At 41.3% G+C, this 12,540-nt stretch overlaps 1 protein-coding gene across 4 annotated transcripts; it reads left to right on the top strand.

Annotated features, from left to right (window-relative positions):
- Positions 1–1,119: 1,119 nt before the first annotated feature.
- On the top strand, positions 1,120–10,189 carry SNX20 (sorting nexin 20). Of its 4 annotated transcripts, none has more exons than XM_051979825.1 (4): positions 1,120–1,260; positions 3,124–3,272; positions 6,035–6,186; positions 8,106–10,189. In XM_051979825.1, exons 2-4 carry the CDS (start codon positions 3,137–3,139, stop codon positions 8,769–8,771), a joined length of 954 nt encoding a protein of 317 aa, XP_051835785.1. In that variant the 5' UTR covers positions 1,120–1,260; positions 3,124–3,136; the 3' UTR covers positions 8,772–10,189. The 4 variants fall into 4 exon arrangements, with proteins under 4 accessions (XP_051835785.1, XP_051835783.1, XP_051835781.1 ...); XM_051979823.1 differs by having other exon boundaries at positions 3,037–3,272; XM_051979821.1 differs by having other exon boundaries at positions 3,034–3,272.
- Positions 10,190–12,540: the final 2,351 nt, after the last annotated feature.

Genomic DNA, 12,540 nt, shown 5'->3' with positions numbered 1-12,540 from the left:
GCCATTACCCAGTGAGAGAGTGAGAGAGAGGCTTAATAAAAAAAGCACAAAGCTGGGCCCATTCTTGGAAACAGTGCTGAACTTAGAATCAGACAATAGCTTTGTTCAAATCCCAATCTCTCCCATTTACTCCCACTATTTTGAACCTCAATTTTCCCTATCTATAGAATGAACATAAAGATCCCTATAGTACCTACTTCACAAGACTTATGAAATGAAATAATGTTTGTAAGCACTCTGAAAATTCTTAAGTACTGCATAAATGAGTGCCTTTATTATTATTTTGAGAATTCAGTCACATTTAGCAGAATTGAAAAGTCACCATCAATGTAGACAGTAGCAGTAACACGCATTTATTATCACAAAAATATTAGAATTATTAGCTAATTTGATCCTTACAATATTAGCTTTAGAAATATTGTCTCATTTGATTTTCACAACAATCCTAGAATATAGGTACTATGATCATCCCCATTTTTAGATAAAGAAACTGTGACTATCTTCCCCAGGATCACACAGCAAGTAAGTATTAGAGGATTCAAATTCAGGTCTTCTTGACTCTAACTCTAGCACTCTATCCATTGGGATACCTAGCCACCTATAACTTATAATTGACTTGAACCTAAAGGCAGCAAGCACATTTCTTGTCTAGAACCTCAGCTATAAAGATCCCCATTCTGAGCTGTCTCAGAGAATTTAGAAATGTTTAAAAAATGACTTAGTATAGTATTTTAAGGCTTATATAACATTATACATATATTCTTTCAATTGTTCTTACAATAAAATTGTGAAATGGGTGCTATTATTATCCTCATTTACAAGTGAAGAAATAGAGGCTAAGTGACTTATTCAGGATCACCCATGCTTTCCAATATGAACATAGAAGACTATCAAATAGGAAGATTGGTTTCTAGAATGAGAAGAAGATATGCATTTTTAGATAAGAAAACTCACTAGGAAAAAAAAAACAGAAATTCTTGTCTCACAGAATTATCATGTTCCGGAATCAGGAGTATTAGTAATGAGCAAATTCTTTCACTTTGAAGCTAAACTCCATGCCTTCCTCGGCCTGTCAGCCAATCAGACTAAAGAGATTTCAGCAAGTGCACAGCTCATTTCCTACTTGTAAAATAAGGAAGTCAGAGAAAAGCAGAAAAAGAACACAACCGTGCTTCAGAAAGAATAGGAAATTATGTGAAATGCAACAGTATCTCTCCTGACTGTGGACACACACAGAGATACTATCCCCAGAGGCCTCAGGTCAGTATTTTTTGACATAGTTGTCTGGCTGGGTCATTGATTTTCTTGTACGAATCTGTCCACTTTTAAGTACAGTAGTTCCTTTGAAACCTTCTCTTGGCTTCTGATTCTGACTACCTTGGGACCTAAAACAGAGCCAGGTCCTTCTTCCACACTCATGGAGAAAGGACTTCTTGGACAGCTTAATATCTGGAGAAGTGGGTATGAAAAGCATTGCTAACTGGTTAGTAAGTAGAGACCTGGATGACATTCTCACTTAACTGTAACTGTAAAATTAGGGGACTGGACTAGGTAGTCTCTAAGGTCACTCCCAGCTCCACAGCTATGACCCTATGAATTATTTGGAGGCGAGTATGAGAAGGGGTACAAAGGTCTAACCTTTGATTTCATTGACATAGAACATTCCCTTTCTCAAAGTAAACAGGCACATCTTCTATAACTTAGGGATTGAACCCATTAAGTTAAAAGTAGAGACTTGTGGCTTTTCTGGCTTATCAGCATTACCCAGCTTTTAAATGTATACCAGAATCAACTGACTTCCCCTTGTTTAAAATAAACATTTAATCCCAAGGCATATAGACCCACTGTGACATTGTCCATCTGCCCTGGATGTGAACTGACACAAGAAGATAGTATGGTGAGTGACTGGTTAGTAGAACTGGATTATAGCTTCTGGGATTCAGGGGAGAGAGTCCTCAGGAGATGAATACCTATAACTGGGCCAGAGGTCAGCTGAGCATCGGTTAGCATAGCTGCCGGACTGGCTTAACTAGAGCCTTCATTTTCATGAGTAAATCTTCAGAAAGATTGGGATTAGGCTATGGTTCTGATGTTGTGAGGTCACCTTTCTAAATGGCCAGATTGGCAAGAGACCAAAGCATCCTGCCCCTTCTGAGGAGCAAGAAAAAAGATGCTGTGAAACATTATGTAAAATTCCACCTCTGGTAGATTGCTTGTCTTTGTCTTGTCTGAATTCCCTATATGAAAAATAGGGAGAAACTGAGGGAATGCTTGTCTATTGGGAAATGAGTAAACAAAACGCTGTATATGATTGTTATGGAGCTGGCTGATTTTAGAAAAATATGAAAAGACTTGCATGAAATAATGAAGAGTGGAATGAGCAGAACCAAGAGAACATCATATAATAACAGCAATATTGCTCAAAAAACAACTGTGAAGTTATAAATACTCAAATCAACTAGAAAGGATTTACGAAGGAAAATGCTTTTTACCTCCAGAGAAAGAGCTGACATCTTAAATAGAAATATGCATAATATGTTTTACTTATATGTGTGTGTTTTATGTATGTATATCAAATAGTATGGGGAAGGAAAGATGAAGACAGTTCAGAACTTAAAATGTAGGAAAAAATTAATTTAACTTAATTTTTAAAAAAAGAATAAATGACTACCCAAGATAACAAAAAGGATGTTGGAGGGATAAAGAATAATTCTGCCAAGTGGCATAAAGGATCAAGTTCTCAATCTTAAGGTAGAAGACCTGAGTGATTCCTGCCTTTCATATTTACTGTGTGACTCTGGGTACTTCATTCAGCCTCAGTTTCTTCATCTGTAAAATGGGTCTAATGATCATATTATTATTTCTACCACTGCTACTGACTGTTACCAGACACACAATACCACCACTACCTACCTACCTAACTCACATGGTTGTGGTGAATATTAAATGAGATAATGCATAAAATATTTGTAACTTTATAAAGCAGCGTATGAACGTGACACTGAATTACGTCTACTTTCCTCTCTCTACTAGCAGGAGGAATGGACCAAAGTCTCTGACTCTGGAACCTTAGTTCTTGCCTCTAGCTGATGTGTGCCCACGTTCTGCCTCCTGTGCTCACAGCAGCCCAGCAGATATGGAGAATCCCCAGCACCCCGGAAGTTCGGGCTGGAACAGGCCTCCCGATGCCCATCCCAGAGAGAAGGCAGACGCCGAAGCAGGCGCAGCAGCCGCGCTCCATCCGGATACCTTCAGCCCCGACGAAGCCTTGAGTAGGTTCCTCCCCGTCACCCGCCCAGAGCAGGCAGGAGCTTGGAGAAACCCAGGGATTCTTCCTCCTCTCCCCACCTCCCGTGCCTCGGGCCCCTCTGGAGGGAGAACCACTTCCCGTCATAAGCGCGGGTGGCCCGGCCGGTACCGCAGCATCTTCCCCTGCTATCCCCCGCGGTGTGTTCGAGGACCCCACCGACGCCCTTTCTTCTCCCTCCCGCTTTGCTTTCTCCCTGTCCACTGGCTGTCTCGCCTCTCCCCGCAAACGTATCCATATCTCCCCATGTTCTGAAACCCTCCTGGGCTAACATCGCCCGGATCTCTTCTGCCTTGTGCAGCCCTTCAGAAAGCCGGGGATAACAGGGCTCTGCTCCCCGCTCACCCTAAATCTGCCGGCAGTCCGCCTTCCGACCCCATCACTCCCACAACGTGGCTTGCCCCAGAATCCCCAGGGCGCTGTTAATTGCCGAATCCAGCGGGTCCTTCCTTAGTCCTCCTCCTTGGCCGGACTGAGGCCCGCCCTTTTCTCAAGCTTCGCTCCGCTCTCCGGGTTTTCAGGAGTCTTCTCCGCGGACTCTCTCTGACCCCCCTGACCACGCGGGCCCCTGCGCCCCGTGGGTCTTCCACGGGGCCTTCTTCCCTTTTCCTTCACGCTCTTTCCCTCTGGGACCGCAGCCGTCCCCAGGAATTCCGGCTTCCTCCCTAGGCTGATGATCCTCCTGCTGCTGCCCTAGTCTCTCTGCAGCCCGCTGGTTTTCACACCTCCACCTGCCCATTAGATATCTCTGACTGGGCGTCCCGAAGACATCTTAAACTCAACACGCCCCAAACTGAACGTATCACCTGTCCCTCCAAACCTCTCTCCTGTTACTGCACCCCCAGGCCCCCAGGGGTCATCCTCAGCTCCTCATCCTCTCTCAGGCTGACAAGGTTGCCTGTCCATCCTGGCCAACACCCAGCAGGAGCTCTCCTTCCTTCAGGCCGATTTCAGGAGCCTGCCCTAAGCCTGGGCCCGCTCCAGCCCATCCTCCACTCAGCTATAAAATGATTTTCTCAAAGCACGGGCCCAGACACCTCATCCCCATAGAAACTCCACCAGCTCCCTATCACCCCCAGGATCAAACACAAAAATCTTCCCTCTGGCCCTTCCACCTTCCCCCGTTCCCGCCCCACAGCCAGCCTCCACCGACTCTGCTCCACGATTCCCCATAGAAGACCCTCATCTCCTAACTCGGGCAGGGACTGGCTCTCATACATGGAACGCTATTCTCTGCCTCCTGACCACGGGCTTCCGTTAAGTCGCAGTTAAAATCCCCCCTTCTATGGAAAGCCCTTCCTGAGCCTCCTCAATTCTTCCCTCACCCCACCCACCCTTTATCCTGTATATAAGTTGCTTATACAGAGCTGTTGTGAACTTCTCAAAGACAGGGACCATCTTTTGCCTTTCTTTGGACTCCCGAGACTTAGCACAGTGCCTGCCACAGAATAGTTACTTAACCGACCGACTGACTGACTGACTTAGAGGTGACCCCAAACTATAAAGTCAAATATATTGTAAATACATGTGCACATGTATATGTATATACACCCATTCATATGTGCTATAGATATGTGTATGTACGTACATAGAGGATGTGTCACATTAGTGTGCCATATATAGATAGATAGATAACATGTGTACACTCATATGTTATGAATTATATATCCCATATCACATTTGAAAGATAAATGCAAAATAACATTTTATTTATATTATATATTAATATACTATTAAATAATAATTATATACTACATAATAACTATATATTATATAACATATATTATATATAATATGTATATGTTTATATATAATACATATATTATATGCTTATATATAACATGTATTATATACTTATATATAATACATATATTATATGCTTATATATAACATGTATTATATATTTATATATACTGCTTCCTTTTTTGCCCCTTCTTTATGGGGCAATTTTGTAGAAATTAGCATCATTGTGGATAATAAAGAATTGTCTTTTTTTATCTGGCTCTGGAAGTGCCTAAGGCATTAGCACTACCCACATTGTCTTTTTAACTTTCCTGCTTCAGATGCGCCCCTAACTAGTTCTAGGACCTTGAATAAAGAACTAAGCCTCTCTGAAATATAATTTCCTCACCCACAAAATGAAAGGTTGGATTGAGAACTGGGTCCAAGGAGGAAAGCAGATTAGAGTATAGGATAAGGAAAAAATTTCTTAAATATTAGAGCTGACCAAAATTGAAATGAGCTGAATAATAATGAGAATAATAAATTTCCTGTCAGTAGAAGTCTTCAAGCAGAGGCTGAATGATGATTTCAGAGGGATTATTATAGAGGGGATGTACAATTTTAGTAGGGGTTGAAAAAGTAGATATCTCTCTGAGGTAGCAGAATGTGGGATTACTAGCCTAGGAGGAAAGAGATCCAGATCCTAGTCCTGGTTCTGCCATTAATTTAGTTATACATTCTTGGCCAAATGCCCTTGCTTCTCTGGAATCTATTTTCTTTCCATGTAAAATCAAGGAGCTGAATTAGAAAATCTCTAAATTCCCTATCAATTCTTCCTGTGACTCAATAAAAATAGAGGATAGACATATGAGTTCACTGATGAATAACTTCTTAAAACACTTGTGAGATTCCCCAGGACAGAGGTCCAGCCATTGTCCTACATTCACAGGACAAGAGTTGTTCTTCTCCCAAGTGAACTTACCACCAATAATGCCATCCTTCCAGATTTCATCAATGCCCCAAGCTCTAACTCTTCCATGACTACAAAGGAGCTCCAGGAATATTGGAAGAATGAGAAATGCCACTGCAAACCAGTCAAACTTCTCTTTGAAATATCATCTACCAGAATTGTGAAAAAATTTTCTTCCAAATATGTGGTAAGCTGATCTACAGAAGTGTCTTGTTCTCCACCAGCTCTTCCTCTTGGTTCTGCCATTACCCTTAGGCAACTCATGGGTCCCCAAATTCTTTACCTTAAAATAGAAATAATCACCTCAAAATGGAAATAATAATACATCACTTACTACTTATATTTTATGGGATATGTAATGTATCTTTTTTTTAAAGATTATCAAGTCCCATATTAAGAAAAGGTATCCTTGTCCTGCTTTTCCGGAGTTTATAAATGTAGTTAGGGGTATAAGGTCTATAAACAATAGTGAAGAATCTAATGCAATGAGTAATTAAACATCCTTTCAATAAATTAAACATTTCTTGGGTCCTTACTGTATGCACAGAGGGACAGCTAGATAGAATACTCAGACAATACCCTTTCCACTATACCACCCCAAACAATGATAATATTATGCAAACATGTTAATATTTTCAGCAATCTGCATTTATTATTACTTTTGTTACATAGAACTAAATTATTAAATTAAAATTTTATTCATAAAATATTTTAAAGTATTTACTATATTCCAGGCACTATGGTAAGATCAGAAATTCAAAGACAAAAATGAATGTACCAGAGCTTACCTCTGAACAAAAGGAAATGGTATTTCCATAAATATCTAAATACAAAATATATAAAAATAATAGGAGGATATACTAGCAACTAGGGGATCAGATGAAGCTTCCTAAAGGAGGTGACAGCTTGGTTGTACATCTTGGGAACTCAGGATTTAAAAGATAGAGATGAGGTGAGGATGAAGAATCTTTTCTGCAAAGACAGACATGTAGAGAAGGGAGCAGAATGCCCCCGTACATGGAACAGCAGGTTCCAGCCAAATGCTTCCATTTTCAGTAAGTCTGTGATTTATTCATTATAAACATTTCATCTACAGGTAGATCCATAAATCATATCAGTACCTACTCATTCTGTGAAATGTCTTTGCCCATGTCTTTCCAAAAATCCTCCATGAAAAATCTATTCAATAGTTGTTGTTTTTTCCCTTCCCCGTGTCTTGGGCACCAAGAAGGTACAGAGACTGTTATCCTTTGGTCTTTCTCCATGGCCAACCCATCTCCCTTTCTAGTCATACATGCCCTTGAAGATTCCTTCTACCCTGTTTCTCACAAACAAGTCATCATTGAGCAGTTAGGTAGTCAAATGAATTGACTGTTCTGGAATCAGGAAGACCCATCTTTCTGACCCTAGATTAGTCACTTATCACTATTTGCCTCAGTTTCCTCATCTCTAAAATGAGCTAGAGAAAGAAATAACAAACTTTTGCCAAGAAAACCCCAAATAGGGTCACAAAGACTGGCTGAATAAAAACAAAAAGTCATCTTTGGTAAAAAAACAAAACAAAAACTATAACCTCTTTATAATTAAAATGTATACTTCTGTTGCCTTTGGGACTCCCTACAGAATTTGATTCTTTGAAAATTGGGGTGTTATATAACATGTAGCCATATAGAATCATTAAAATAACTCTGGTACTTAAAAGGTGGGTTTTTGTGTCAGGGACCAGCTCAGATCACTGAAAGTGATCCATGAAATACTAAAACCATCACAAAACCAGAATTTCCATATCAAGAATCAGTTGAAGAGGAGATCTTAACCTGGAGTTCATAAACTTTCTTAAAAGTTTGTTTAATTCAGCTCATTTAATTTTCAATGTTAATAGCTATATTTCAGTGCAGTTAGTTTCCTTTATAATCCTATAAATCTTGTTTTATGCATCTTACATACATTGCTCTGAGAAGAGGTCAATGTGCTTTACTAGGCTGTCCAAGGATCCATGAAGCCCAAAAGGTTAAGAACTCCTGATTAACATCTGATTTGGAGCACAGTTAAAATATTTTTTTTCTTTCCTTTCCTTTCCTTTTTTTTTTCCCTTTTAAATCTTAGATGTATAAAATCATCGTCATTCAGACAGGGAGTTTTGACAGCAACAAAGCCATCTTGGAGAGGCGGTACTCAGACTTTGAGGTGCTCCACAAAAACCTCCTGAAGAATTTCAGTGAAGAAATTGAAGATATCATCTTCCCCAAGAAATACCTGACAGGCAACTTCACAGAGGAGATGATCAGTGAGAGGAAGCTCGCCTTTAAGGAATACCTGAGTCTTCTGTACTCCATCAAGTGTGTCCGCCGCTCCAGGGAATTCATTGACTTCCTCACCAGAGCAGAACTAAAGGAGGCCTATGGCTGCCTGAGGGCAGGACAGTATGTCAAAGCCTTGGATATTTTTATCCAGGTGGTGCCCCTGCAAGAGAAACTCACCCGCCACTGTCCCAGCCTGGTGGTCCCGTCTCTGTGTGCCATGCTGGTGTGCCACCGAGACTTGGAGCACCCCGCAGCAGCCTTTGAAGTGGGGGAGAAGGTTCTCCAATTGCCAATGCACTCTAGCCATAAATACTATGTCCCCTTTCTGGAGGCCATGATCCACCTGGCCTATGTGCTGGGGAAGGACTTTGTCTCTTTGCAGGAGAAGCTGGAAGAAAGCCAGCTCCAGAAGGCCCCAGCCAGAGGCATCACTTTGAAAGAGCTTGCTGTCCGAGAGTACCTACACTAAAGGGTAGCTCACATTCTGCATGGCTTTGCAAGCAAGTCAGGTCACGTCAACAAGGATTTATCAGCTCTTTCTATGTGCCAGGGGCCATACCAAGCACTAGGGATGCAAGGACAGAGTCCCATTCTAGTAGGGGAAAAGGCACAGAATCCCATAGGTAAAACAGGCAGGAACAAAGCTACAGACAAAAGCTACAGACAGAGCAGATACGACACTGAGAGAGTAAAACAATAGCAACGGGAGGGACGGAGGATCGCAGGGTAAGTGAGATCTGAGTGGGGCTTTAAGAGAAGCTAAGAGGCAGACCTGAGCGTTGCAGGTACTGCAGCAGGAGGTAGAGAGGACAGTAGGTGTCATTTGGCCCCTGATGCTGACGGCTGCGAGTAGCAGAGAAAGAGCATGTCGAGTGTCACGGCTCCGTCAGCATCTTTAGTGTGAAGTGGAAAGGAGGAATGAGAAGCCAGTTGTCTGTCTGTCAATCTGTCTCCAAATTCCAGTTTGAATTTAAGTAGATAGATATTTCAAACTCCTTTGACAGACAGATTGTCCAAACCAAGTTTTTAGACTCCTAGTTTGAGGTTCAGTGAGTCTCAAGAGAGAATAGCAAGTGGGATTTTGTGAAAGGTCTCTTTGCATGTGGAAATTATTATCCTTTTCCTCTTGAATGATGATATAAATAACTTGTTAAAAAGTGATTTTTAAATTTTTTTGAAGAGATCATCACCTCTCAGCTTCATCTTGCCAATGCCTTCACTTTTTCATAGCTTTCCTTATTCTCTCCCCAAAAGCACAGCCACCAAACAACCAGACCTTACAGCACATAGTTAATAGAATTATCGAGTGCTCTGAAAAAGGGGACCAACTTCAAAAGACAACTTTAGGAAACCAAAGTCAAAGTGTCCTAGCTTCTGACCTGCAAGAGCTATTGAGAACATTCAATTCCCCACCCCCCATCAGTGTTTCTTAGAGTATCTTTCACCAAGTCACTGCCAAAAGCATGCTGATCCATCAGTATGTTCTTCCAAATCTATCTGCAAAAACCTCTCCTGCACTGATATCAATGTTGCCATCTCTGATTATTTTCCTCCTGTTTCTTATTGCTCTTCATTATTAACTTTTATGCCCTTCTCTTTTCATTACCTACAAAATCTTGTAAAACTATCCATTTAATTCCTGCTTCTTCCAGCAAGCCTTCTCTGACTTCTCCAACCCTCTCCTTCTGCACTTATTCATGATTCTAGTCTCCTCCAGGATCTCTCAGTACCTTTAGTTGTTGCCAGTGGGTGCTTCATTTCACATCGCTTTTTAGCCAGGCTGTAAACTACCTGATGGCAGTGTGGAGGGCTTCTCCTGTATTCCCCACAGCACCTATTACAGAGCTGGACGTAAAAAGAAATTCAATAAATGCTTGTTGACCTGAATGGAATTTGAGGAGGATTGTATTGAAGTGGTCTTGTTGAGAAACCTGTCCCCACCCCCTTGCCAACAGCATAAGAAGGAAGCTCCAGTCGCCTTACAGGATAGGCTACTCTGGAGCCCTCACTTCACCTGAAACATTAACCTAAGACAAATAAAAATAGCATGGGACCAAAGGACTTCCTAAAGGGTATTTCCATACTTGAATCTATTGAACTTTGGCTCCATTCCATCACATTTTGTTACCACTTGGTCCATTAGGAAGTTAATTCTGTGCATCCCATTTCTTGAAATAAAGAAAGAAGCCCGTAAGGAATGCCTTGTTACTAATGAAACATATGCAGGCAAGATGTTCCTTCTCTCTGAACAGCAATGGCTTGTTTACAGGGAATCCTGTGATCTTCCACATCATACAATAATTATTAATTCTTGTGAACTACCATTCCACCAGAGGATGACAGGGAACCATTTCCCCACTAAGCAAATAAAACAAAATGAGTGTGTTTACGTAGAGAGAGGAAAAGAACATTTCTCAGGGGAAGAATAAGGGTCTCCAAAATCCTTCCAGCTTCTCTCCATAAATGTATGGACTTTTCTAGCTAAGATTACAGATTTAGAGATAGAAGGGAGACCAATCCCTTAATTTTATAGATGAGGAAACTGAGATCAGGGAAGGGAAATGACTTGACCTACGTCCCCTAAGTAGAAGAGTCAAAGTCTGAACACAGATGCTCTGAATCCAGTTTGCTTTCCATTGGATCAGTTATAATATTTTCTAATAGATCCTGGGTAGAACCAATTAGGAGTTCCTGCGAGGAGATCCAAAGTCCCCCAAGGACCAGCATAGGCTCCCATCTTGCTCATTCCCCCATCTCTTTGTCATCTCACCAGTGGTTCCTCTTCTCTGGCCTCATTTGCCCATTTCTCCTTATTTAAGAAGAAATGCATGTGTGCCCCTCCTCCTTTTGAGTAGCAAACTGTAAAGAAAGCTATTCTTCTTTGGGCCCAGAGGCTTCAGCCAAGGGATCAAAAAGAAACACAGTCCACAGCCTTGGAGCTGGATGCCCTCCAGATGAGGTCTGCTTTATCTTGCTGACTTGCTTGTGGGGCTTCCTGAATGGAAGCATTGAAGAGACCACATGAAAATATACCACACAGACTCGTATGAGAGTCTATTTTTCCATTAGAATTCTTTTATCTTTTTTGACTCCTTCCCACATTCCCACACAGTGACTAATCCAAACCTTTTCCTGCCATCTCCAAAGTCCATCCTCTTAACTTTTGGCAGATGACCTCATTTACCTGCTACTTTACTGAGCAGACAGGCTGAGGGATGGACTCAGACTTCAGCAATAAGCTGAAATCCCCAATGCACATGCAGAAATGGACCCTTTCCTATAAGAACTGGTTAGGAAGGAATATGATACCATGGAAAAAGCCAAAAGTTTTGGGTACGGAATTGAATCTAAGCTCCTAGGCAAGGCACAGACTCCCTTGCCCTCCCTGGAACTGGACTAGATGCTTCTCAAGATCCTTCCAACTCTCGGTCTGTTATCTTATGATTCTATGACTTGGTTATTTAATGTCTCTGGGCCTCAGTTTCCTCATCTATAAAATGTGAGAGTTTGGGAATAATGAGACTCTAAGATCCCTTCAAACACTAATCCTATGATACCCCCAAGAGTCAAAAGAGTCTTTCTTCACAGACTCTTAGAATATAAGAGCAGGAAGAGATTTTAGAGATTTTGTAATCTCACAACCCTTCTTGGGCTATATCTAGAAAAGTACTGCCAAAAAGAGATATCCAAACTAGCAGGTCCAGGAGCTAATGGGTTACATCACCACTCTACTAGAATTATATCTGTGGGCTCACACAAATATTATTAGTCAAGGATATATGAAAAGGTCCAAGATAACTTGTGATCACTATGTCATTATTGGAGGAAGGAAGGCCCAAGCTTTATGTGGATTGAGAGTGGATTGACCCCTTTCCCTTCAAATACCAATTTCTACAACGAACCCATAAAGTACTTAGCCAAGAAAAAACATTTGTCCAAATCACTAGCAAAACAAAAAGCAGAGAAAATACATGTGTGAGAATATAGCAAGTATATATATGAGATTATTTCAGATAATTCAGAGTAAAGGAGCTCTCCCATTGAGAAGCAAAGTAATTTTGCTCAATCAAGAAAACGAATCCCAGATCTCACTCAAGGGGAAAACCTGAAGTCTGTACTGGATCAAGCTGGGGATAAGGACATGATGGAGACTGCCAGCTCCTCTCATGTCTTCCCGACGTATTGTCCTTCTTCTCTCTGGAAACCAGAAACCAGAAGCACCCAAATCCCTGAGACTA

The sequence above is a fragment of the Antechinus flavipes genome, chromosome 2 (genome assembly GCF_016432865.1).
Source record: "Antechinus flavipes isolate AdamAnt ecotype Samford, QLD, Australia chromosome 2, AdamAnt_v2, whole genome shotgun sequence".
NCBI lineage: Eukaryota > Metazoa > Chordata > Mammalia > Dasyuromorphia > Dasyuridae > Antechinus > Antechinus flavipes.
This window is presented reverse-complemented; position numbering and strand designations above follow the sequence as displayed.

Excerpts from the sequence above, each read along its gene's own strand:
- SNX20 (XM_051979825.1), top strand. The coding sequence starts at position 3,137 with ATGGAGAATCCCCAGCACCCCGGAAGTTCGGGCTGGAACAGGCCTCCC. Across the intron at positions 3,273-6,034 it reads CAGCCCCGACGAAGCCTTGA|ATTTCATCAATGCCCCAAGC; the intron begins GTAGGTTCCTCC and ends CCATCCTTCCAG. Across the intron at positions 6,187-8,105 it reads AATTTTCTTCCAAATATGTG|ATGTATAAAATCATCGTCAT; the intron begins GTAAGCTGATCT and ends TTTAAATCTTAG.